At 27.9% G+C, this 26,103-nt stretch overlaps 1 protein-coding gene across 2 annotated transcripts in view; it reads right to left on the bottom strand.

Annotated features, from left to right (window-relative positions):
- Positions 1-407: 407 nt before the first annotated feature.
- The window catches only part of LOC129989316 (exonuclease 1-like), a 38,785-nt gene continuing 13,089 nt past the window's right edge, over positions 408-26,103 (bottom strand). The window contains exons 5-12 of one of the 2 annotated variants that reach the window (XM_056097767.1): positions 25,873-26,088; positions 21,786-21,976; positions 20,702-20,949; positions 13,005-13,233; positions 11,666-11,872; positions 6,748-7,346; positions 4,212-4,308; positions 408-917 (exon numbers count right to left, since the gene is read on the bottom strand). In XM_056097767.1, coding sequence (XP_055953742.1) covers positions 884-917; positions 4,212-4,308; positions 6,748-7,346; positions 11,666-11,872; positions 13,005-13,233; positions 20,702-20,949; positions 21,786-21,976; positions 25,873-26,088 — 1,821 coding nt within the window. In that variant the 3' untranslated portion in view covers positions 408-883. Of the gene's footprint in view, positions 918-4,211; positions 4,309-6,747; positions 7,347-11,665; positions 11,873-13,004; positions 13,234-20,701; positions 20,950-21,785; positions 21,977-25,872; positions 26,089-26,103 lie in introns of those variants that run through there. The other variant, XM_056097768.1, reaches the window with a different exon arrangement.

The raw sequence follows: 26,103 nt of genomic DNA, 5'->3' as shown, positions 1-26,103 counted from the left end.
CCTTTGGCAAAAGTTAGGGAAAACTTTTAATATATTTTTAAATCACAATGATTATTTTTCTATATGCTGGAAATGTATAATCGCTACTAAAAATATTATTTGCTTTATTCTTTAATTAGAATATGCAAAAATACATTCTTATCAATCTTAAAATAAACTTCATTCAAAGCAAAATAAATTACTGCTGAAATAGAAAAATGAAATTATTTATGATTATAAAAAAATTAAGCAGTACAAATATGTAAAGCATTGAATGAAGCATAAATACATTGAAAACATATAGCTTTAAAAATATAACTAATTTCCAATACAAAAAGAAATTAGCATTAGTAAACAACACATTACAAGAATATTATTCAAATAATAAATATTAATAAAAGCCTGAAAATATGTGTGGAGATCTCTTTATTACATTAAATGGCATGAGTAAAAAATATACACAGAAATATAAACACATATAAAAGTCATATATGGTCAGACATGATCTTTGTCATAAATATATTTACAAACAATGATTTTTTAAAATATATATTATATTTCCTGAGTTTCGGCAGTGTCTTATATAAGAACAAAATAAAGTGTAATAATAGAAAAAAGATCAACACAAATAATGGAAAGCTAATATAATACCTAAGAAAACTCTATATTGCAATATAGTTCCCTTAAATATTTCTTATATTATTAAATGAATTTGCAAATAAGTATTTTGAACAGTACATAAAACATTTCATTACATTTGCTTGTGATTTTAATCCATAACTAAAATTCACTCACTTATATATAAACACAACAAAGAAACAAAATTAACATATTAGCTATGCATTAATTACAAATTTGTTCTAAATATATTCACATTCAGGAAAAAAATAAATAAAAAGTCTAGTTATAAATCATCAGAAATCTCTTTCTTTGATTGCCTGCAAGAAAAGAGAAAAAAATTATTTTTGAAACTCAAGTTTAGATTTTTCAAAAATTCATTGAATGAATAATCAATAATGCAAATAAAAAAAAAAAACTGCAGTTAAAATAAATAACGAAAAAAAAAAAAAAAAAAAAAAGGAATTCATTGATTGCAATTACATATAAAATAAACACCTCTTAAAAAATTTATTTCAATAAAGTTTAAAAATCAACATTGTTATGATTCAGCACATTATTGAATGGGATATTATATCTTTTTATCCTTTTAATACATATTTTGGAAAAATCACTGGCAACATGCATTATCAACAACAAAACTATATCATCACTGTATTAAAATGTTTTTCCAATTTTATAATTTCTTGGTATTTATTTTTCTAAAAAGAACCAAAACTCAGTAATTTTTAAAAATCTTAGAAATCATGTACTTAAAAACATAAATGGTCTTAAGATATTCGCATCAAAAAACCATGGCCTCAGAACTAAAGATATTATTAATATCATAAATAATAGCATTTTCAGCATATTTTACTATAGTTGCACCGTAATCAACAGGTTTTCCAAGATTCAATTTAAAGCATGCAACACTATTCAAACTATAGCTCCGAGAATTGTTTTAGACCTCCCAAAAATGGACCCTGAATATTAGTCAGACTAATCAGCAAAACAATTATAACACCAGGACTGTTGGATCGTTTTAATCTTCAAAATGATCCTCTTTGTCACGAATGTAATAGCGTTAATGATATTGAATACATAATTCTCGCAAGCAAAAAGTATACATATTATAGGGACAAGCTGTGGACTTATCTCCTTCAAAAATGTTTTGGGTAAGATAACTGCAAACAAAATCAATCTGCAAGTTTCTCTTCAAGCACTGAGACACTTCAATATCTATTACTTTTATTCACCACATTCTGTTGAGGTCTTTTTGTGTCTCTTTCTTTTATCACCATTCTGTGCTACGGGAACTGTTCATCTTATTGTACCTCTTCTTTTGACTTTAGAATCTCGAATATGGACTAAATGGCATCAGCAGAACTGCTTTGTAACTGTTAAATGACTGAAACTTCAATTTATTTTTGTGTGTGCGTACTCTTGTGTTTATTGATATATATTTTTTGCTCTCTTCATCTGAAAACAGGCGGTAACAGCCATCGATGCTATAAATCTCAATCTCCTACTTCTTTCAGGTTCAATATTTAAGGATCAGAAATAATTTAGGTACATTAACATATTATTCACAGAGAAAAAATAAGAATAAAATATTAAGCTATTTTTAATACTCTGTATAAGGTATTTTTCATCTGCTTATATATCTTAAAACATAGTATTAATATGAAAACATGAATTTAAAAACATAATTCATTAATATAAGCAATGACATAAGTGAGTTATTTCAGAAAAAATTCTAAATTTTGAAGTGATAAAATTCTTTATTAGGATTGCCACTCCACCAAGAGAACAGAGAAACATACAAAATTTAAAAATCATCTAAAAAAACAGGGAAAATTTGCAAATTTTCATAAAATTAGGGAATTTAAAATGTCTTAGTTATTTTTTCACATTAAAAAAAAATGCTGACTTTTAAAGATGGCAAGAATAAAAGATCATAGTCATAGCTCTGAAACAATGTCATTCGCGATTATGTAATGCGGAAACTCGTCCCTATTATCTCTCCCATTTTTTTCTGTATAAATCATTCCAGTTTCGATTTGCGAGACAGTTATTCTTTTTCTAAGAGATTCCCAAATTGCAGCTAACAAACATGTGCGAGACTTCTGCAACTGCATGAAAGAACAGAATACATTTCTCTGTCAGAATTAGCAGCATTTAATCTGTGGTAGCAATGTGATGGTATTTAATCTACCATACTTGAGTTACATTTTTAAATCAATGAACCGCACAAAATCCATATATAATACTAATAAAAAAAATTAATCCTGATTTTTCTGAATAGGTTCGAGATGTTCCACAAAAATCCATTTTTGTGTCATGCTCGCTTAGTAAGAAGATAATACACCTAAGTAATACAAGAAGCAGGCACTTAGTAATTATGCTAAAAAAGGAAAACAAAGACTGAGTGCCAATTCAAAAGAGTCATAATTGATACTGGAAGTATCTAAAGGAATGGCACGTCAAATCAGAAAACAGCAGATTTAATGTCTGAAAATAAATCGTTTTCAAACTTTTTTTTGTTCAAGAACAATAATTTAAAACTGAATTTTTATCAGCATTACAACTTGCTGTGTTACGTTCCTCCTCTAATTAATTCAATGATATATATGAAATATTTTCACATAAATTCATTGAAAGTGAAATAGCTGAAAAAATCTATGTTAGGCCATACAGAAATGTTGTACCTTATTTATTACAAATTAATTCCATTAGCTCCATGAAACTGATGGCTGAAAAATCTACAGAAATTGATGTCCAAATACTTGAATTGGCAAAAATGAATAATTTTTTTTTTTTAAATGCTGCTTCATAATGTTTTTTGTTAAGTAATCATTATATGATTCATATCACAATAACAAAAATGTTTTGTGCTTTATTTTCTTATTACACCAGAGAACTTGATTTTGTGTGACTTACAGTTAAAGAGCATGAAAGGTAATACCCCCCCCCCTTAATATATAAATTTTATTTTGCTAAATTCTAGATAATAAATAAAGATAATTTTTTTTTCTGTATATAAATATAAATCTTTGTTTAATATGTTATTATTTCGAATAATGTTAATTTGTTCCTTCCTTTTTCCACTCTTTAAAGCCATTTTCCCATTACAACTAGCACATGAGTGCTGTTCACGCATTTTCTCATATCTTGAATATATATACAGAGAAAATAACAGGGATTTTTTCCCCCAGATTTCAGTGGCAACTCTGTTTACTATAACTAAATGATACCTTCAAAATTTCAAATGAGACTAAAAATTTTATATGCACTATAAAAAGGTATGTAGTGTATAAAAAATTTCAAAATGCAATGTCTGATTTACAGCTATATAAAAGACATGTTTAATACAGAAAACATAAAAATAAATTATTTCAGAATTCTATGACATTTAAAATACAAAAATTTCTTTACAGCTATATAAATAACATACAGTTAAAAAAATACATTTTTATATATATATTTTATTTTTATACTTCATTTTTTTTATATATGTATTTTTCATATATATTCCTGAAACATTTAACAAATTATAAGTTTACAAACTGTTATCTAATACTCAAGTTTTAAAATAATTATTTATTTAATTTTCCAGAAATAAAGCAGTCATTTACCTGACAAAATTAAAATTTAGAAGAGTTTCCTTCCTTGTAACTTTAGTACATCCTTTAGTTTTTGAAAGACCTAATGCACGGCATCTACCTGGTTTGCCTGAAAAAGTTTGCAAAAGTATTTTACAAGCAGCAATCGATAACAAACAAAGTCATATCAAAAATTGATTAGTTTAGGTAAACTTGCAGGATAGGGCAAATTATGCACATATATAGCCGATACGCAATTATTTGAAAGGAAACTAAAAAAAATGTTTGAAACGTGTACAAATTATACAATATTATTTATAGTAATCTCTCAGTTATGCAAATTGCAAAATGTTAAAAAAAAAAACTTTAATTTAAAATAAAAATAAATTGCAAAACGCTTTTTAACAAACAGAAAAATACCCCCCCCCCTTTTGTAAAAAATAAATCACAAATTGTAAGAATAAGAACCTACTGATTACTAAGCCATAATTTTATGTATAGTCCTACAACAAATGTTCAAAAGCATTTTCATGTGTGTATTTTGGTGAAATCAGCAGCAATAATTCAATACTATGGATAAAATAAATCACAGAAAAAACTTAAGCAAAACTTATTCAATGCAAAGCAGAATAATAAGTGCACTTGGGCAGAAGTGGTTTCTAAAAAAGTTTAATTAAATTCTAGGTTGTGAATTATTATACATGTTCGTATATTAGCATGACAATTTATTACACATTTTCCATATTCAATGTGTCCAAAGAACTGCAAAAATAGATTACTTCTGCATATAATATTCAAATATTAGACTTTGAAGATAAGGTAATCTAGTACACAAATTGAAAAATAAGTTCTTCCCTCCAGTGATCTAGCATTAATAATTAAGAGAATTCTGAAAATCATTGTTTAGTGGTCTAGTGACTAATGCCAGTATTTGATGCAGATTAAAAAGGAATAATTTGTTAATTGGCCACTAGTTTCAAAACATTCTGTCCATTTAGAAAGGATGATTTCACTATAAAACTTGCTGCAATTCCTATCACAAGAAGGAATAAATTCCTAGATCCTAGCATTTTTTAAACAATTCTAGAAGTTGAAATTAATAATGCCATGGAAAACAAACAAGAGCTATCATACTTCTTCATTCCAGATATTTTAGTCATCAGACTGGTATTAATATATTTAAAATAATTGGCATAACCAAAAATATATATATATCAGTTTCATAAACATAATCATTGTACTGATTTCAGTTTCATGACCTCCTTAGGTATGTCATCAAAAGTTACTTGTCCCCCACAACTCTTTCCTTTTGAGAGAATTTTCAAAATACTTCAATGGGGAGATTCTACAACAGAATCCCCTAAACCCAATCGCAATATTGCCAATTTTTATTTTGTATGAAAGCTAATAATGTCAAAATATGCCACCAATGGTTGCCCCTTTCTCATTCAGAGAGTTATAATAAAATAAAACTTTGTAGCAGATCTCAGTCTCAACTACTATATTGATTTAACCTCTCTTGGGTTTTTTTTAGTAGACACATCAAATCTCTCACCTTCCAACATGGATGGAGGATCTTTGTTGAATGTCCATGGTGCAAGGCAGATCAAGCCTCTCCCAATCATATTCTTAAATTCTACGATTTTTGAAATTTTAAGGGATCCGCTATTGCTTTTGTTTTTAGACATTTTTGGTTTCATGGAGGTGGTATAATGCAGCTATACCACCTGGAATAAAAAACAACAACAATTTTCCCACCGTGCATAAAAAAAAAAAAAAAGAGAGAGAGGAGGCATAAAAAAAATAAAATTTAAAATAATAAATATTTTCATTTGGTGTGATAAGATGTTGACAATCAAATTTAGTTGGCATTACTAAATTAATATTAATAACACAATAGCTGAAAAACTGGTCGCCAAAAGGAACTAATAAAATTTTAAAATGCACTGATAAAATGCAACATATTATATAAAATGCAATCAATGATAACAAGAATTGTACAAAAAGATTTTAATCATTCCAGAATCAGAAATATTCGGATTTATTTAAATTCTATTGTTTAAAAACACAGATTCAATTTTTGGCAATTTAGACGTCTCACATTTATTCTGGTAAAAAGCACTTTTCATCACAAGATATTTAGAAAAAAAAAAAAAAAATTAATCAAACTTGATAAACTAAAGGTTGTTTTTTTTTTAAATAGACATGACACAGGCTCAGAACAAAAAACTTATTTCATAAAATAGTGGTTTTTATAAACAAAGAAAAGTATGATTAATAGAGCAATAAAATAGATAAATTTATATAAAAAGTGCTTGAGGTATAAAAAATATTGTAGGATAATTACATATTAATAAATTAATCAATTCCAAAAATGGTAAAATTCTATTCTGAAAACACTGAAATCCACATTCCATGGAAACGTTCCATTTCTGTTTAAAGTATAGTTTAAAATATAAAAATTACTTGATCGCACATACGCACGCACACACATATATATCAGCACATGCTAACATTCAGAGAAATCACCCATTATCACTTTTAAAGTGAAAGAAAAAATTATACTTACTGCCTTTAGTATTCACTAGCTTTACGGATTTATTCTGGCCACTACTGGGAATAAATGCTCTTTTCGATTCCAAATCAATCACATCAAAATTATTTTCACACTTTGTCAAATTACATTCTTCTGAATCACTTAATGTAGTTACAGCATTTTCAGATTCAATATTTTGATATGTTGCAGTGGTGGAATTAAAATATGGCGAAATAATACATTTGACATTTGATTTTTCATCTCCTGCTTCATAACTTTCCTCCAAACTTTGGTTTATGGAATTTCCATCGCTTCCTAATGAATCATCCAATTTAGTTTTATAGATAAGGTCTTTTTTTAATTTAAAGTCTTCAATTTTAGTAGAAATAAATTTCTTATATATTTTCTTATTCTTGCATGTACTTTTATTTGCATCAGATTCCATAATATTACATTCAACATCCAACAATTTAGAAGTTTTTCCAGAGGATGAAATTGTAGAAGTTGCTGAAGAACATTCACTGTCAATAATATTTAACCAAGAATCAGATTTTAATTCATCTTTTACGGAACTGTCATCACAACTGTTTAATATATCCTGTTTCACATCAGAATTTTTCTTTTTTGCAAACCTAAAATTATTTTTTTTTAAAAGTTACTGATTAATTCAAAACATAACAATACACTTAATAACATGCAAAACTCAAAGAAGTTAGATTATTTTTATGTTATGATTAAATTAAAACACATAAAATATAAAATAACAATGAAAAAATTAAAGTCATAAATAGTTAATTAAAGTTATGAAAGAATGAATAGTAACTAGTAATAGCCCTTTCCACTCTAAACGGCATATTCCTGGAGGTCAGATTTCATTCTTTATTGGGTAAATAAATCATACTTTTTGCATGAGCAGGGGTGTTTGTGGGACCCCAAAAAATCCCCTGAAACTTTTACGGACTTACTACCGGCATTTTGGAGTTTCGAGAAGGGGGGGGGGGAGAGAAATGAAAAATTACAATTATGAAATATTGAATGACCTAATTATAAAAGTTCAATGAATTACTTTTTTTGCAAAATTAATAACCATAAATTTTCAAACATATAAACTACTACATTTTATGCAAATATTTTAAATTACCTGAATTAATTCTTTAAAAAAATTATCTAATTTCTGCTGCTTTTTTTTATTTTCTGATGTTTGTGGGCTTGTCTTTCTTTTGTGGTGAACTTCATAATTGCAGGAAGATTGACTTTTATTTTCCTCATTTACAGTTGAAGAAATTTCCTCGAGAACTGCACATGCAGAGGTAGAAGCAGTTTGCTTTTCTGCTAATGTAGAAGGTTTTTCAGAGACTTTTATAGGTGACTCATCTGAAATACATGTTTTTAAGTCCTCTTGATATGTTTTCCAACTTCTGTTCATATTCAGTAAGAGATCTTTGTGAATTGGATCAGTCATTGGATTTTTTGAGCCATATTTTTCACATGAGGTTTCTTTAGAAGCCATTAAATCATATTTAATAGTCTGCACTGCATCTAGGGAATCAATCTTAAGAGAGGTTCTATAGTCAGTGACAAGTGTATCCATTAAGTTGAATGCACTTTCCACTAATGGGCCATGGAAGCAGCTAAGGCAGGCTTTGACCAATTTAGCCAATGTAGGATACTTATAATCATTTGTGAAATCATCTTTTAAATTAAAAACTTTAGACCAATATTTATCAATTGTACACTTGACTTGATTTCCACTTTCATCAGATGTGTAGAGCATTTCTTTGGTGATATCAATATCACTCTGGTATAACCTTATTTCAGCTTCTACTTTTGACTTTTCATTATCACTAAAAATATGGGACATAAAAGATGATAATTTTTCAAAAGCTAATATTGTACTGGTTTTACCTCTTAGCTCTGAATCTAATGCTGTAAAACTAATTAGATATGAATTTTTAAGGGGCAATTTCTGTTTCATATGCTGAAATTTCAAAGTGAAATTCTCTTGCGTACATAAATAAAAAAATATTTCAATAAGAGAAACGAAAAATTTACACGTGCATCAATAAATGAAACGAAAATTTTACACAGCGGAGAAAAAAAAGTTGCGAAGCGATCAATGACAAATAGCTAATACGGCGAAAAATCCCCCTTCTCTACTTATTGGCGCCACGCCAGGAGAGATAAGATCTTTGAACCCAGAGTCACGTGATCGCACATCTGGTCGCGAAGTCTCTCCCTTTTTTTTCTGCCGCGCCTACTTGCCGAAAAGAATCCAGAAGAGAATGTCCGAGAAACGGCGGAATGAGTCATAACTCGCAATAAGGAAAGAACAAAAAAGAAGTTCCCCCCCCCCTTTTCACGCATTATCACTGCCTGTGGAGAAAGAAAGGAAAAGTTTTCACCACACACGCTGACCTTGCGTTTTCTGCTTTCAAAGCAAACAAAATCGCCCAGATCAAAATAAATAATTCATTATTATTCCTACTTCCTTTTGAACGACGATCCCCGGAATTTCCGGGTATCGAAGTTCAAAATCCCCGGAATTCCGGGGTTTCCCCGGAGCACAAACACCCCTGCATGAGTTATGATAGATTTTTTTTTTTTTTAAACCAGAGATCTAAAATTTTAATCATGCAAAAGTCAGATTAAAAGGGTTAAAGATGGGTGCACGATAAACTCGAGATACGCCTATTATTTTTTATAATATAATTTTTTGACAGTAAGACATGTGGATAACATTATACAAGATCATAGCTTAGAAAAACAAACTAAGTTTTCCAAATAAGCAGTTTAGTGCAAGTTGTTCCCAAACAGTTAACTGTGCAAATCAGCATAGGATCAAGCCACACAAGACTGAAGCTGACAGTGAATGAATATAGTAATTCAAGTGCAAAAAGATGCCCACCATGCTTGATGGCAACCAACCACTATACTAGAGGGGCTAAGAAATCACTTAAGGTCCTTTCACTAATGCTGTTGCATCAGTATTTAATATAATAAAATAAATAAACATTACTTCTCTAATTACCAAAATTACATTTTCTAATTACCCACAGCATCAGATTGATATGAAAATAGGCAAATCTGATGTGTGACAAAATAACACTCATAATTGTAAGAAAAGAATTTTAATGAAAAACTAAGATTTAAAAAAAGAGTACGAATCCATTTCCTTAAATTATAGTTTGGTTTTTTTTTTTTTTTTTTCCTAGAAATTGTTGAATTGAGTTGTTTAATTGAAATCATGTACACGACAAAAACTTAGCCAACAAACTGACCTTGCTCATAAAGATAATCAGATCATATAGATATGATTGCTAAGCAGGAAGGTACAGATATTTTTTTAGAAATGAATCATCCTCCTCATTTGAGGTCATTCAGATGATCCTTTTTACTATTGTGAATACAAAGGAAAGTTCTTTCAATTGCAAATATAATAGGTGCAATTAAAATGTGAAAGCAAACTAAATAGTGATGCCACAGAATATGTCAACTGTAATAGCAGACTGGTGATCTCAAGAATTTCCTTGGCCCTTTTTCTTTCTTGCAACATACTTGTGTAATGAAAAAGATCTGGCTATAGTTAAATATTGTTTAAGTTAAATGTGCAATGGATTCATTGAGTGCTTGAATTTAAGGACCATAACCTTTCGACATGGTAAAAAAAAAGTAGCATAATATATATACAATGATATTTTTAAATCTAATTTCAATTCTAATTAATTTCCAAAGTTTTATCGTAATTCAGCCCATATTAACTTTATTCTAAAATATTCTCTTATTTCCTGATCCCATTCCACTTTTTCTATTTAATTAATTCAACTGAAACTTTGTAAAAATGCTTAAACCTGCACTTTCACACACTCTGAGTGAAGGGATAAAAAAACTGTCAGCCAAGCACGTTCTTTTAGAAGATCCCTATGATTCCCTTACCAAATCCGACGTGTGTAAGAAATCCCTATCAAAATCTCATGGTATATAAACACTAGGAAAAACATTCTCCCTCTCTTTTATATTTCTCCTGCTCTTGTGCTGCGCTATGAACAGACGTGTTTTGTTCGTGCTGCTTGTATATAAATCATACCTCCCGGGATGAAATAAAGCGAACTTAAAAAAAGTGACTCTCTCTCTACAGCAACGACTCTGCTTTAATATATATATATTTATAATACTTATATAAAAATGTCTTTAAGAATGAGCACATAAAAATAGTAAATTGATTTAATAGCAAGGTGTGAATAAAAAAAATACAAGGAGAAATTTCTAATTATTTTATAAGAACAGCAATTTCATTTTCATACTGATTCAGTTTGGTGAGGTAGGGCATCAAGTCATCAGAGTTAGTAGCAGAGTATTCTGCATTTTTTAATGTTTTTTTGGTATCTTTACATTTGGTATTAATACATTTTGATTTCTTTAAAAATAGCATTTTTGCTTTCATTCAATTTTTAACTGCTATTTATTTATTTACTGCTAGCAATTGTAAATCTTTCTGAATGTCAATATTTCTAAGTGCAATTGCTGAGCGTCGAAGCAAAGAAATACATAAAATATGAAACCTTAATAAAATTTTGTAGGCAAATACTAATACAATTACAATAAAATGACACTTATATATTTATACTAATTATAATATTTCAACTATTCAATTCAATATTTCTCAATCATACATCAGCAATATTATGATTACACTATGATTTGATAACTAACAGAAATTTAACTGTTAATCGCATTTTATAAAATCTGACAATGTCTCAGCAACTCATAAATTTTAAATACTAGGTTCAATAATAAGATATTTACATTCTCATTTTTTTTAATGCTACTTTGTTTGCAATCAATCACAAGAATAAAAAATAAAAATATGGAATTACTATCCTTAAAAATAAATCTGTAACAATAGGCATTTTCACACTGATTTCAGCATTATTCTTTCTACTGAAAAACTTACCTATGAGCAATATTTTCTTTATCATATTTCTTAAAAGAAATGTTTGCTTCCAAAGGACAGTTAAGGCCATCAGTTTTAGCATCAGTATCAACTTCTGAATCTTTGTCACAATTCATATTTGCCGAAAATATTTCACTCTTAGGTTTAGGTTCTTCTGATGCAAGAGTAGAAGAATTAATTTCTGCTTTTGCTTCTGAAGCAAAAAATCTGAAAAATTAAGCAATTTAAGAAGAAAAAAAATTGAAACAATTTTTTTACATGATAAATAAGTGATATAATGACTATTATTAGAGAGAAGCTATGTAACTTTTCAATTTATTAAGAAAAATAAGTCATCTAACAAAGTAGCAATGAATGATTAAGAATTTTAGTCAAATTGACTAAGGAAAATTCATTTTACTATACAATTGAAGGTATAAAAATAAACAGTATAACTGCATTGCTTCAAGGAAGAAGTACACAGTTTACTTACATAAACAAGAAATTCTGAACCATAAAAAAACTATTTTGGGATGGTACATATAAATTTGATTCAACTTTAGATGACATAAAATGTAAATCAGCAATCTCTTTCCAAACTTGAAGCAACAACAATGGGAAGATCTTCATGGATTAAACACATACCAAGCCATTGTACAAGGCAAATTTCTATCAAAACTGACCCTTGAAATGGAACTCTTCAAACCTTCAGCTAAAATTCTAAAATCAAGTCCCTTAAGGAAAAAGTAAATAGGGAAAAACAACTAGATACATTATTGATTGGATACATTTGATAGTGGCTAAATACATTTACAAAATAATATTTACCTGCATGTATTTCCAAAATTTTGAGATGACTGTGTTAATGATTTTTAAAATCAATAAAAAAAAAAAAAAAATAGGAATATAAACTACCATTTTTTATAACTTTAAAAAAAAAAAAAGATTAACAAATTTATTCTAAATTATGAATAGAAATATTCAACAATTGATTAATGGAAATGCATCCTGCAAAATAGAATATGGCAAGCTAATGAAAAATTATAACAGAATTATAACACAAAGAAAAAAAAATGCATTATATCCATACACAATTAATACACAAATTATCCTTCTACTCAATATTAAGCACACACACAGACAAAAAGAGGAGAACATATTCTGTACATTATTTAATCATCTGTATAATTAAATAAAAAATAAATTTCAAAATGAAATGCTTCTTTGGGCTAATATCTCCAAAAGATTTTCATAAAATACAATTATTTCAGTTCCTTCAGCTAGTACAAAATATTATTATTCTATAAACAAGTAAAAATACATTTTTTTTTTTTTTTAATAGAAACAAAACAATTCCTACCTGCTTTTCACAATTCTTCGGACAGGAATATTCAAAAGCTTAGGATGGGGGGAATTTTGAGAAGTATTCAAATCGGATAGAGACGAAGATGGAGAATCACAAAGATTATTTTCATCAGTCAGTGGATCTTCTTCACTTGAGATGCTATCAATGTGTCTTTTTTTCAGTTCCTTATTTCCATACATGGAAAACAATTCTTCATCTGTACAAGTTTCTCCACTACAATCAGCTGGAAAAGTTCACACCCAGAATTAACAATTCAAATACAATTGTCATTTTAAGAAATGAACCATTATTGAATAGCTACAAATTCCATTCCATGTCTTTTAAAAGTTATGCATGCTCATTGTTTCTTCAGATGGATGATTTTAATCAATGCATTGAAATTATTGGAATATTATAAGAATACATTTATAATTCATTATAAGAGGTACAAGATGTTAAGTGCCTTGGTACAACAAAAGCAGCTGACATAAATAATAAAAAATTACTTTTATTATTCTCTAGGGAGATAGGTGGGTAAGAGTTTAAAAATTATAAAAATAGAATCCACAAAGAATCGAAACTACAGTAGACTCCCGATTATCCGCGGGCGGGTTATCCGCGCCTGCCCCACTAAGTTTTTTTTTTTTTTGCTTCCAAGCAAAGAGAAAATGCTTCCAAAGCAAGAAGCAAACACAAATAACTGATTTCTTCAAAAAGGTGTAGTTTTACAGTTATGTTTTTGTAATTACATAATACATTACAGTATTAAAACAGTACATATGTATTAATTTTTCTGTGTATCCTTGACGCCTCTCGTTAGTACAAAGCACTTTTCTATTTTCATTAACAAAATGCATTTTAGGTTAGTTTTGAGTGATATACTAAAATATTAAGGGTTAGTTAAACATTTCCTGCTGTTTATTTTACGTTTTATTGTACATAAAACGATTTTTCAAAGTTGGAATGACTGCTTTCTCTATTGCTATACCCGTTTTTGGCTTTTTTCGGATTATCCGCGATTTTTACTATCCGCGGAGGCTGCGTCACCCAATTCCGCGGATAATCGGGAGTGTACTGTATTTTCAAAAAATAATACCAAATGTAATAGAATTCTATATTTATATAAAACAAGGAAGAAAAAAAAAGAAACATTACAAATTATTACTGAATAATCCAATATGTATTTTGTTGGTTGATTCAAAATAAAATAAACAAAAATTGTGAAAGCTTTCTTAATTTAAGTTAAATTTTGCTTAGCTCTTCAGTGAAAAGTTACTATTAATTACAATGAATTTAGAATTACAAGAAGATCCTCAAAACCTTATTCAACTAATAAAATAGATAGGTTTGAATTCTTAAATCATTCTAGATTGTCAGCTCTAAATATGTACCTCAGGTGATTACCTCAAGATTTTCACTAATATTTAAATAATAATAATCAAGAAATGTTAAGGATTCATTTAAAAAAAATTTCAGAACCATCATTAATATTTTAGATATGAAAATACAAATGATAAATTTAAATCAAATATGCAAACCATTGATTTTCAAATGAACACTTCTTTGCTTACTATTTCTATATGTTTAAACAAAGAGTACTAAGGATGCTTGTTATAGTTATCTTGTAGTTAATCAACTAAAACTTACAGCCCAAAGTGAATTTGGAAATCCCAATAAAAGTGCCCTTAACATTACTACTGCATAGTTGCTATTTTCATGCAAATTACTATTGGGTATTTACTTTATAAACATATTCATTTTTGATAGGAAATAAAATTCACTGCAAAATAATAAGAATAATTCAAGAGTTGCTAAGCCTACTTCTGACTAATATTGGCAGATAAAAGATATTTATAAACCAGCAAACCTTTATATACACTTAAACAAATAAACTGGAGTCGGTACACCAGGCTGCTTTATTAAAGCCTGAAACTATTCCAAAACTATTTGATTATGCTATGCAATGAAATTCTCTATTCTTCTTTGCTATTTGAAATAGTTTGCTTGCAGACTTTTATAATGCAAAATTATCACTTCAGTTTTTTTCTCTTTTTGATTTTAAATAATTTAGTTCATTTGCAATATGTTTTCTTTTATTATTCTTTTCATCAATTTGAAATTAAACCTTTGCTCATTTATGTTTTTGAGATGATTAAAATTGAAGGAGATTTTTTAAAATTTTTTTCTTGCTTTTTTTTTTTTAATCAAAATCTACCTTTGGAATTTGAAAATGTTCAACTATTCTCAACTAATTTCTATCAACTATTTTCCATTTATCTAAATCAAACATTTGGCAAAATGTGTTTCTTCTTTAAAGTTTTCATTCTAATATTTCTACTTAATGAAAATTCCCTTTCAATAGTGGCCTGGTCATGGGATAGAATTATTGTAATATTCAAAAACATAGTGGAGGATAATTGATGTCCATAGCATATGTTTTTTTTTTTTTTAAATTCCAGTTAATATTAGTGGTTTAGCAAAAATAAATAGCACTTGGGACATGATGTTACATTTTGTTCCTTCATGATATTTCTTGCACAAACACACCAATTTTTGTCCTCGTGCCTTCTGGTAACTAACTGGTACCTGGGCCATCTATAATCCCCACCCCACTCCAGCAGTTGCTACACTATTAGAAGTTCCGTCATTCATGTTTCAGATCTTTTAGCTGTTTTTCCTCATTCTTTATTATTATTATTAAGTCTTTTTAGCATTCTACTCTCACTGAATCCCAGACTAATATTTTGATAAAAGCCAACTAATCTTTAAAAAATCAAGTTAGCCACCTTGGTGATCAGCTGTTGGTTCACGATATTAACAGTATCATTTAATCTTATCAATTAAATTTAATAAACTACATCATATCACAACTGAAAAAAAAAAAAATCTTTAAAATTATACTTGTACAAAAAAAAACAGCAAGTGGTTAGCTACAGTGCGGAAATTATTTTACCTTAAAATTGATAGAATCGGGATTAAAAATTCTGAAAAAGCTTTTTTTCCCCTTGCAATATTTTTCAAAAATGGAGGACAATACAGCATGTAAGTAGTGGATAAGTCATCGTTGAGACGTATCTAAGGATCATACATTTCCAATGAAATAAAAATTGTTGAAATTAGTACAGTGGTTGGGGTTCAAGGGTCCTCAATCAAAAAATTTTCCATTGAGAATGTAAAGAGAAAGGCTTTTGCCATTTCTCTCAAAAATGGTGAGGGAGATAAACTTTGATGACATATCCCAGGGTTTATGAGCTTTCAGATAAAATAAAAATTTCTTCCCTATACATATACTCAAGATATGAAGAAATTTGCAAATAGCACTTATATGCTAGTTATAATGGAGGGGGAAAGGAAGCAATAATTTAACATTATTCAAAATAGGATGTTACAAGAAGGTTTATATTTATACATAAAAAAAATTATTATTAAGAATTTAGCAAGACAAAGTTTCTATACTGGGGTGGGGTGGGGGGGAAGGGTTATATATTACCTTTCATATTCTTTAACTGTAAGTCGCACAAAAATTAAGGACTCGGGTGAAATAAAACACAAGACATTTTTTGTTACCATGATACAAATCATTTTGTTCACTCAATAATAAAAAATAAAATCTAACAAAGCAAAATTATTTTTCCATCTTTAGTTTTTTTTTTTTTTTTTTTTTTTTTCAATTTATATATTTGGGCATCAATTTCTGCAGATTTTTCAGCCATCAGTTTCATGGGGCTAATCGTTAACAAATAAGGTATATCACTTTCTTTATGGCCTAACATACATTTTTTTAGCTACTCACTTTCAGTAAACTTATGTGAAAATATTTCAGATATATAAAAGGACAAATGTGATGCAATAAGTTTTAATACAAATAAAAATTCTGCTTTAAATTACTGTTTCTTGAACTAAAAAGTTTGAAATCAATTTATTTTTCGGCAAAAAATTTGACATGTCAACTTTTGCTGTATAACTTTTATCCAACATCAATGAGACTCTTTCGAACTGGCAGGTGTCTTGTATGTTTTCCTCTTTTGGCATGACTAGTAAGTGCTTGTTTTCTTTATTATCTTCTTACAAAGAAAGTAGTATTAAAAAAAAAATGTAAAATGGATTTTATAGAATTTCTCACTCATTCTACAAAATCAGGATTGAGTTTTTTTATCCATCCAATTCGTATTAAATATTAATTTTCAGCAGCTTATTGCTTCAAAAAAATTCTCTAATTGAATAAAGTTATAGTTCCTCAAATAATAAACTCAATTATGGTAGACAAAACACTACTGCGCTAATTCTGCAGATTGAATATTCTACCAGAGAATGCATTCTATTCTTTCACGCAGTTACAGAAATCCTGTGTATGCTCATTAGATCCAATAGAAATGGGAATATCTTGAAAAAAGAAAAACTGCCTAATAAATCAAAACTTGACTGATCTGAACAGAAAAAACGCGAAACGAATTTCAACGATTACTCAAACGCGAATTATATTGTTTCGTTTTTGAAAGCTGTGACTTTGATCTTTTATTCTTGCAATCTTTCGAGATAGGCATTTTTTATATTTGCAAGGAGAAGAAAAAAAAAAAGAAGAAAATTAAAATTTCCTCTATTTTGTTGATTTTTATGAAAATTTTCAAATGTCCCTGCATTTTCCAGATTTCTTCAGACGATTTTTAAATTCCCCGTGTTTTCCTGGTTTTCCAGTAATGTGGCAACTCTGAATATGCAACATAGGAGAAAGACAATCGGTCCGACAAGAACTGCAACGCAACAGTTGGTTCATTAAAAGCAGAAAATTAAGTAGGAGAACTCAGTTTGGTATTGATGGAAGAGTACAACAAACTTCAAACAAAAAAATGAAGATCAAAAACAATGATATTATGTACAATATGTGTATTATTAGTAAAACAGATATCTTGACTTTAAAGTTTAATGTCTTAAATTAAATAAATAGACAAACTGTAATTGCTTTTCGTTTCATAGACTTGTTTAATGTGTAATAAGTTGAAATTCTTTTAGATTATAAGGAAATATTTAGTAAATAAAATTAATTTAATTAAAATTAGTTCAATTTTAATTTTTCATGAAATTTAAAAGCATTCAAACAATGGCAGCAACCACTAAAAATTTGAAAAATAATTGCTTATAAAATAAAATAACAGTGACCAATTAAAAATTTGATTTTTTTTTCACATAAGGACCATCCTAGTGTGTGTGTTGACACCTTTCTGGACAGACTTTTGATCTAGAAGTATGAAATTTGGCACAGATATATTTAAAAGGGTAAAAAAGTGCATTTCAGAATGATTTTTTTAAAAATTTTAATCACAAGTTTAAGTAATTAAAAAAACTAAGCAAGATTAAAGATTCTAATTTAATTATTATGCTGATTTTTCTTTCTAAATTTTGGCAAATTTTTAATTAAAGAAAAATTTTTTTGCACAAATTTTATAATTACTGATTTTCTTTCATTGTTAAATGTTAAGAAAGATTTTATTTCATATACTTAAATGTATAAATTGCATAAAGTAAAAGAAAGAGAAATTACAGCACTGCAAAAGTTACAAAATAGATAAATCGAGCAGTAATATTTTAAATAGCGCTTTGATGTCATAGGACTTGACTCTATTAGGATGATTTATATCTATCTATACTTATATAAAGTTCAATATGTGTGTGTGTGTGTGTTTCCGCTCTACTGGTCAGACCGTTTGACCTACAGCTACCAAATTTGGTACATGTATACCTTGGAGGTCGGGAATGTGCACCTGGGGTCCTTTTTTTTGAATTTTTAATTAGAATTTTAATTATTAATTAAAAACTAATTTTTCCACCAAAAAAATCTTTTCATTTCCCAACCACCAAATCAGTAAGACTTCAGTTCCCCCCCCCCATGCAAATGAGGCTAGGCTTAACATTTTTCGGTCAATCATTTCAAACGATTCTGTTTATTTTCTTAATGTTTGATACATTTAAAATTAAACATTGTTAATTAATCGATCTTTCAGATTCATTCTGAAGTACTTTTGAATTAAAATAAAACAGAATAAAGGAAATTAAAAATTTCTAATCTGCATAGCGTCACCCCAACTGGCGTAGAAAAATTCACGCATTTGCGTTACCATATCTGGCGTTGAAAATTCACGCATGTGCATTGTGTTCCGATTTTTGACAACTATTATCAATGGATGAGGACTTGATTTAAATTATTTTTAGGTTAGTTGTATGCTTTTGTAAATGAATTGTATTTATGTTAGTTATATATTTTTTTGTATATGCTTATAGTTTTAAGTACATCGTTTTTAAGTAGTTTTTTTAACCTGTTTCTGACCAATTATTTTAAACAATTCTGTTTATTTTCTTAGTGTTTGACACATTTAAAATTAAACATTGTTAATTAATCGATCTGCTCATGATGAATCTGAAAAAATTTTGTTGACATATTCTTGAGATATTACATAAATTAAGAAAGATATTTCTTAGTGCCATAAAGTCTGCTCAGTGACTCTGTTTTCAGTAATCATATTATAAAAAAAATGCTTTGTGTCGGTAAAAAATATTATTATATTAATTGCATATTAATCCTTTTCACTTTAATTTAAAGCATAAATTCTATGGGAGTTAACAGAAAATTAGATACATATTATTTTATGACTGAAGGCCTTTATAATACTACGTGTGAATTATATGACAATCAAAATTTGAAGTTTTAAAATATTTTGATGAAGAAGTTATTAAAGTAGAAATTGCATAAAATATTTAATTATTAAAATTTTAACGAACATTAAGATTGGTGAACCGGCTGGTCGTCAAAGACGGCTAGTACGCAATAAAGAGAACAAGGAAAAGGCTATTAAATTAGCAAAATATTTTTTTAGGCTATAAAAATTGGATACTTAAAATTTTTTCCTTGTGGAAATTATGAATAGTAAATTATGCATAATGGATGTAATTGAGAATAAGCACAAATTATATTCTGGCAAAGTCACACATTTTTGGGCACATTCTGGTTTACATTCGGGCGGGGGAGGGGGGGGGGTACATCAATTGTCATGGCATATTTAATCATCTCAAACTAGAAGAGAAAATCATGTAACAGTTTGTACAAAGTGTTTAAAGCTGACATAGTGTTTTATTCCTGTACACTAACACACTGCAGATTTAAATAATTGCAGCTTTTCATGCAATTCTTTAAAAAAAATTTCAAATAAGGCAGTTGAAATAATATATATATAAATGCACAAATTAAAACAATGGTTTTGATTTAAAAATGCTTTACAAAAAGTCTTGATTATTAACCTCTGATGACGGTAAATTATAATAATTTTTAAAATCCATTTATGTTAAGAAATTCTGATTGCACATTCAAGATATTTTGAAAATTAGTGATTCTTCAGACATTAAACACACAGTTATGTTCTATTTAAAGATAATTAAAATGAAATAAATAATTAAATATTAAGCAATTAACATGAAAAATAACTTAAATAAAAAAACTATAATTCAATTAAAATTTTTATTTAAAGCAAATATTTTTGCTTTAAATAGAATATTTGCATACAAATATACAAATTAAATGTTCATTTTGAAACTTTTTATAGTATTTTACTTTTTGTAACTTTAAACATAAAAATTAAAAGTTTTGCACTTATATTACTCATATTTAAAGACTGCTACCTTTTCAAAATAATACAATAAAAACAGGAAAATAGAACTATTACTTGTCTGAGCAAATGGACGCTTTTGAGAAGAAATTTTCTTTTTCCGTTCATTTGAAGTACTGAATTTGAAAGCAGAGAGTACAATTTTATTGGCGGGTTTGTTGCTTGAAGGCTCAGATCCCCAAATCATACTCTTGTCTTCACTGATATCGGGTGAACTGTTGAATGTGGAAGAATCAAAATTTTCCATTGTCTTAACATTTATATTACCTATTGCGAGCTGGCATGCTAGATTATCAGGTAAATATCTGAAAACATGTTAAGTACTAAAAATAATCTTTACATATATAAAATTATTAAAATATATCAGCACAATATATTTTGTAAATTCAGAAATTCAAAGAATTATAGCTTTGCATGTCCTCAAAAGCTTTGAATAGTAGAGCAGTAGTAAAACATTCTAGTACAGCATTTAACATCCAAAATGTTACGAAACAAACAGATCGTTTTCAGGCAATTAGAGACCTTATTAGATCACTCATGATTATGCATGAAAACAAAGTTTCCCTGCTTGTTGCCAATGTTTTCTTGTTGTTTAAATTAAAGATGGTCAAACATGTCAAATCATTCCATGCAAAATAATGTGAGCCCAGAACACAATGGGCTGGATTGTTTCAGGGAGAAAGATTTGATATACTTGGCTCAGTTTAAACTAGATAACAAGGGACTGACAACAATAAAAAAGCAGAGTATATAAAACAATAGTGTCAAAGTAATCCTATTTAAATACTATAGTCTTCTTAATTTATACTCAAATTATCTTTTATAAAAAAGCTGAATAAAAATCAAATTAGAAAAATCAATGGAGCATGAAGTTTTATTCTTTTTTGAGACTTAATTCCTCCCCCTCTTCTTTTATGACAAAATTATTGATAGTCATCAACTAAGAAGATTAGAACATACCTGACATAATTAAAATAGATTTTTAAAAGATTAATTTACAAATAGTAAATACTATCTTAATGAAGGAAAAATATTGAAACTGACAAAGACTAAAATAAATTAATTAAAAACAGACATGAAACTGAAAATATCTAATTTTAAGATTTCAGTTAATTATTAACAATTGAAATTTAAAGGATACTTTCCAGCATATTCTACATCTTCTGGCTTAATATCATCAGGATATGGGTTGAGAGGCACTAAAGTTTTCCTTTGAGGACAGAACACGAGCTGATATAAAAAAGTATTATTTGCTTTAATAAAAGATTCAATATATTCATCAGGAACAGTTAATTTGGGCATTTTTAAGTAGCAAGGCATCTTAGGTAGAACCTAGAAAAAACAAGACATTTAAACACTTAAATATATCTATCATTACATAAATGCAAATACACAAAACAAAATGTTGTATTTTATATTTATCAGATTTATAAATGCAATGAATATATAAACAAACATAAAAATAACTGTTCCTTTAACTATCAGATTATGATAAATTGTTCTACATTAAAAAAAAAAAAAAAAAAAAATAGACATGCAAAAGACATATTCTCTAACATTGGTTACCCCATAGAGCTGAGATACTAATAGAGGGAGTGCAACCCTACTTTGGTGTAGGACAAGATAAAATCACGTGACTTTGGGACAGAATTTGTGTACACTGTAACCGTATTCTCCGTTCCCCCTTATATTTCAATGGCAGATTTTTTCTCGCTTTTAACTGTTGGATTGTAAAACTTATTTAAGACATGGTTAACTATTGCTGTGCAATTGGATGCAAAGAAAAAGCTTCTAAAGATAGTTCTGTATCATTTCACAGGTATGTACAATAAACATATTCTGTTTATATCTATTTTAAGCGAATTTAAAATTTCGTAACCTCCATCACTCAGTGATTTTGGTGTTAAAACTGAATAATATTTCATAGTTTGGTTTAGTTATTGCATTAAATTTATTTAATTTGTTATTAAGCTTCAATTAAACTGATGTAACTGCATTATATTTTGTTACTTGCTTTATTTTAATCTCGAATGTGTTGCAAGTGCTTGGCTGCAAGCTTGACGTGATTTTTTCTCGCCAATACAAGTGTTTACATAAAATCACTATTGGTAATTGGTATTGGTAAAAAAATATTATTGACCGATTAATAATTGTGTATTTATTTTAGTGCAAATAAAGTTCCTTATTATTTCCAATATGTTTTTTTTACCATAAATATTTGAATCGTATTATACCGTAAAAGATATTAAATCATCATTGTGAATGAAATCGTGAAACTAAAACGTTTTAATGCAATTAAGATCTAATAAGAAACTAGTGTATATTCTAAAGATAAACTATTAAAAAAAGAAATGCTATCTTTACAGATAAAAATTTTGTCTGAATGTTAACTTTATTAATAACTTGCGATATGCACATACCCGAAAATCACCGTTTTCGTAAAAATTTTGAATTTCCTTATTATTTTGTATTAAATCAACATGTTTAAGATTCCAAAAATGATTTAATTTTGTTTCTGTGGTAGTTAGAAGCAAAGTTACCGCCAACACTATAAACCAGAAGCGAAATATTTAAAACTGATATTAACAAGGATAAGGCATGAGGTTTAAAATTGAGTTCGGAATGAGATTTTGTATAATGATAGTATACATTTAGAATGTTTATTAATGAAAATATTAAGACCCAATAGTCAACTTTAAAACTTTCAAAAATTAGCTTATATACTAATAATGGGTTACCCGAACGAGCGCTCGAGTAGTGTAGTGGTTAGGGCACTGGTATAGCATTCAGGAAACCTGGGTTCGATTCTGAGCTAGAGTTTTTTTTTTCTCTTTTTTTCTTCTAAATTATTTCAAAATAATTTAAGTTTTAATTAATATCTTTTTCATTTTTTATGCAAAAATAAATACTATTCAGAATATTCAAGAAAAAAAAAGACATGGGTCACTTTTATAATCTGCTTTTATTATAAAAAGGTTTTTTTTTTATCTGTATGAGATAATGATAAAAGTATTTGAACATGTAATGTAAAATTAAAAGATGTTTTGAGGTAAAGAAAAGAAATAAAATGTTTACTTAAAAAAAAATACTCACTTTTAATTAATGCACAAAAACAAAGTAAAAAAGTAAACATAATTTAAATCAATAAACTCAGCTACTGATGTAAAAAAAGAAAACATTATTTTCGAAACCGGTTTGCTTAGTTTTCAAAGAATAAATATATATATATATATATATAAATTATTTAGGAAATGTTAACTGGAAATGACTTTGGTAAACCCTGTGTGCTGATTGGCAGGATATCAGAGTATCAATGAAGTAGTCTAACACCATGCATCTTTATAAGATTATAATATTCAAATTTTCATCACTCACTTAGTTTTAGTTGCAAAAGAGTGAAATTTTCTTTTTCTTTAAAACTATATGCCTTTGGAAGATTGCCACTCAAATCAGAAAAACAACCTCTAAATATTTTCCCCATTTTTTTCATATACATAAATCCAAGATACGTGGAAATGCAAAAATAACACTCAGGTGCTAGTTATAATGCAATGTGATTATAAGGAGTGGAAAAAGCAAGGAAAGCAAGCGCCAATTTAATATTATTTTGAAAAAATAGCATATTAAAAGGATTATGATATTTACATTAAAAAAATTCTCTTTATTTATTATCTAGAATTTAGTAAAGACAAAAATTTAAATATTAAGAGACAGAGGAATATATTAATTCTCATGCTCTTTAATAAGTCTCACAAAATTAAGGACTCAGGTGAAATAAAACATTTTCGTTAACATGACACAAATCATTTAAAGATTACTTAACAAAAAAACCATTACAAAATAAGATTTCTTTTCATTTATTCACTTTTGTCAAGTCATGTATTTGGGTAACAACTTCTGCAGATTTTTCAGCCATCAGTTTCATGGAGCTAATGGACCTAATCCATAACAAATAAGATGCAACATTTTTGTACAGGCTTAATGTACATTTTTTTTTTTTTTTTAATTATTTCACTTTCAGCGAACATTCATAAATATTTCCGATATATCATTGAATGCATCAAAGGCTCAATGCGATGTACCAAGTTTTAATGCCTATCAAAATTCAGCTTTAAGCCATTTTTCTTGATCTAAAAATATCGAAATCGGTTTATTTTTGGACATTAAGTCTGACGTTTTCAGATTTGATGCGTTATTCCTTTTAGACACTAAGTCCAGCATCAATAATTCTTTTGAAATGGCATGCATACTTATATGTTTTCCTCTTTTAACATGATTAGATAATGCCTGTTTTCTCAAATTACTTTGAGGGCAGTACACAACAGATTGATTTTGTGGAATTCTGATTTTTCTTTATTATCCATTCAACAAGCCTTACATACAGATTTTGAGCAGCTCATTACTTAAAAAAAATTCTCTAAACTACTTTGAATAAGCTCACAGTTTCTAAAATAATAAATAAACCATTCAATATGGTTAGCTGAATGTTACTTAGCCTGTCAGAGAAATGTATTTTATTCTTTCAGGCAAATTACAGAAGTCTTGCACATATATATTAGCTTCAATTCAGGAATGTCACGGAAAAAGAATAACTGAAAAATATATCCCTCCCCAATAACAAAACAGCAACAGATACAATCTTAATTCCAATCTTAAGAAAAACAGATAATTTTCCCATTATAATTGGAAAATCAAATAATAAATTCTTAATTTTCATCATAAATTGTTATTCTCTATATTTAATAAAAAAAAGAATAATTATGAACCATAATTTTTTTTTTTTTTTCTTCTTACCAACTAATAAAATCTTATGGCATTTGCTTAGAAAATTTTAAAATATATTATGTCAAAATACAGTCATTATTTATGGTTGTATTAATATTTCACTGTTTTTGTTTAAGAGTTGAAAGAGATTTGAAAATATTAACTTAGATGATAAAGAATCTACCATTGTTTTCTAATTAGCCAAGCACAATTTTTTAAAAGTAATTTATTATAATGACAGTCAACAGATGATTCAGAGTTTATGGAAGATATTTTCACCACCAGATTCCTAAAAGTTTCCCTGCATTTATTGAAGAGCAGAATGGAGTTACTTTTAATATTAATCCTCTTTTGAAAGAAGTAACCACATTACAACTTATTTGTTTTTAGCAGAGTAAAGGAACCAGTACCAAAATATTTTCAACAAACATTTAATAAACAAATAAATAAATTTAGATACTTACATTTGCTAGATCCATATTATTAGTCACAGTAAAAAATTTACAAGCTTTTGCTAATCCAATACCAGGCAAAGAGGGCAGATAATCACAACCAGATAAAATGCACATATATCGAAATTTCTCAAAACTAAATTTTGAAGCCTTGGAACCAAAGGATTTAGGAAGATTTTCTTTTTCATACAAAAGACCTCCACCACAACTATCCATTTTGAAAAATATCTGTAAGTAAAAATT

This window comes from Argiope bruennichi, chromosome 10 (assembly GCF_947563725.1).
Source record: "Argiope bruennichi chromosome 10, qqArgBrue1.1, whole genome shotgun sequence".
Classification (NCBI taxonomy): Eukaryota; Metazoa; Arthropoda; class Arachnida; order Araneae; family Araneidae; genus Argiope; species Argiope bruennichi.
This window is presented reverse-complemented; position numbering and strand designations above follow the sequence as displayed.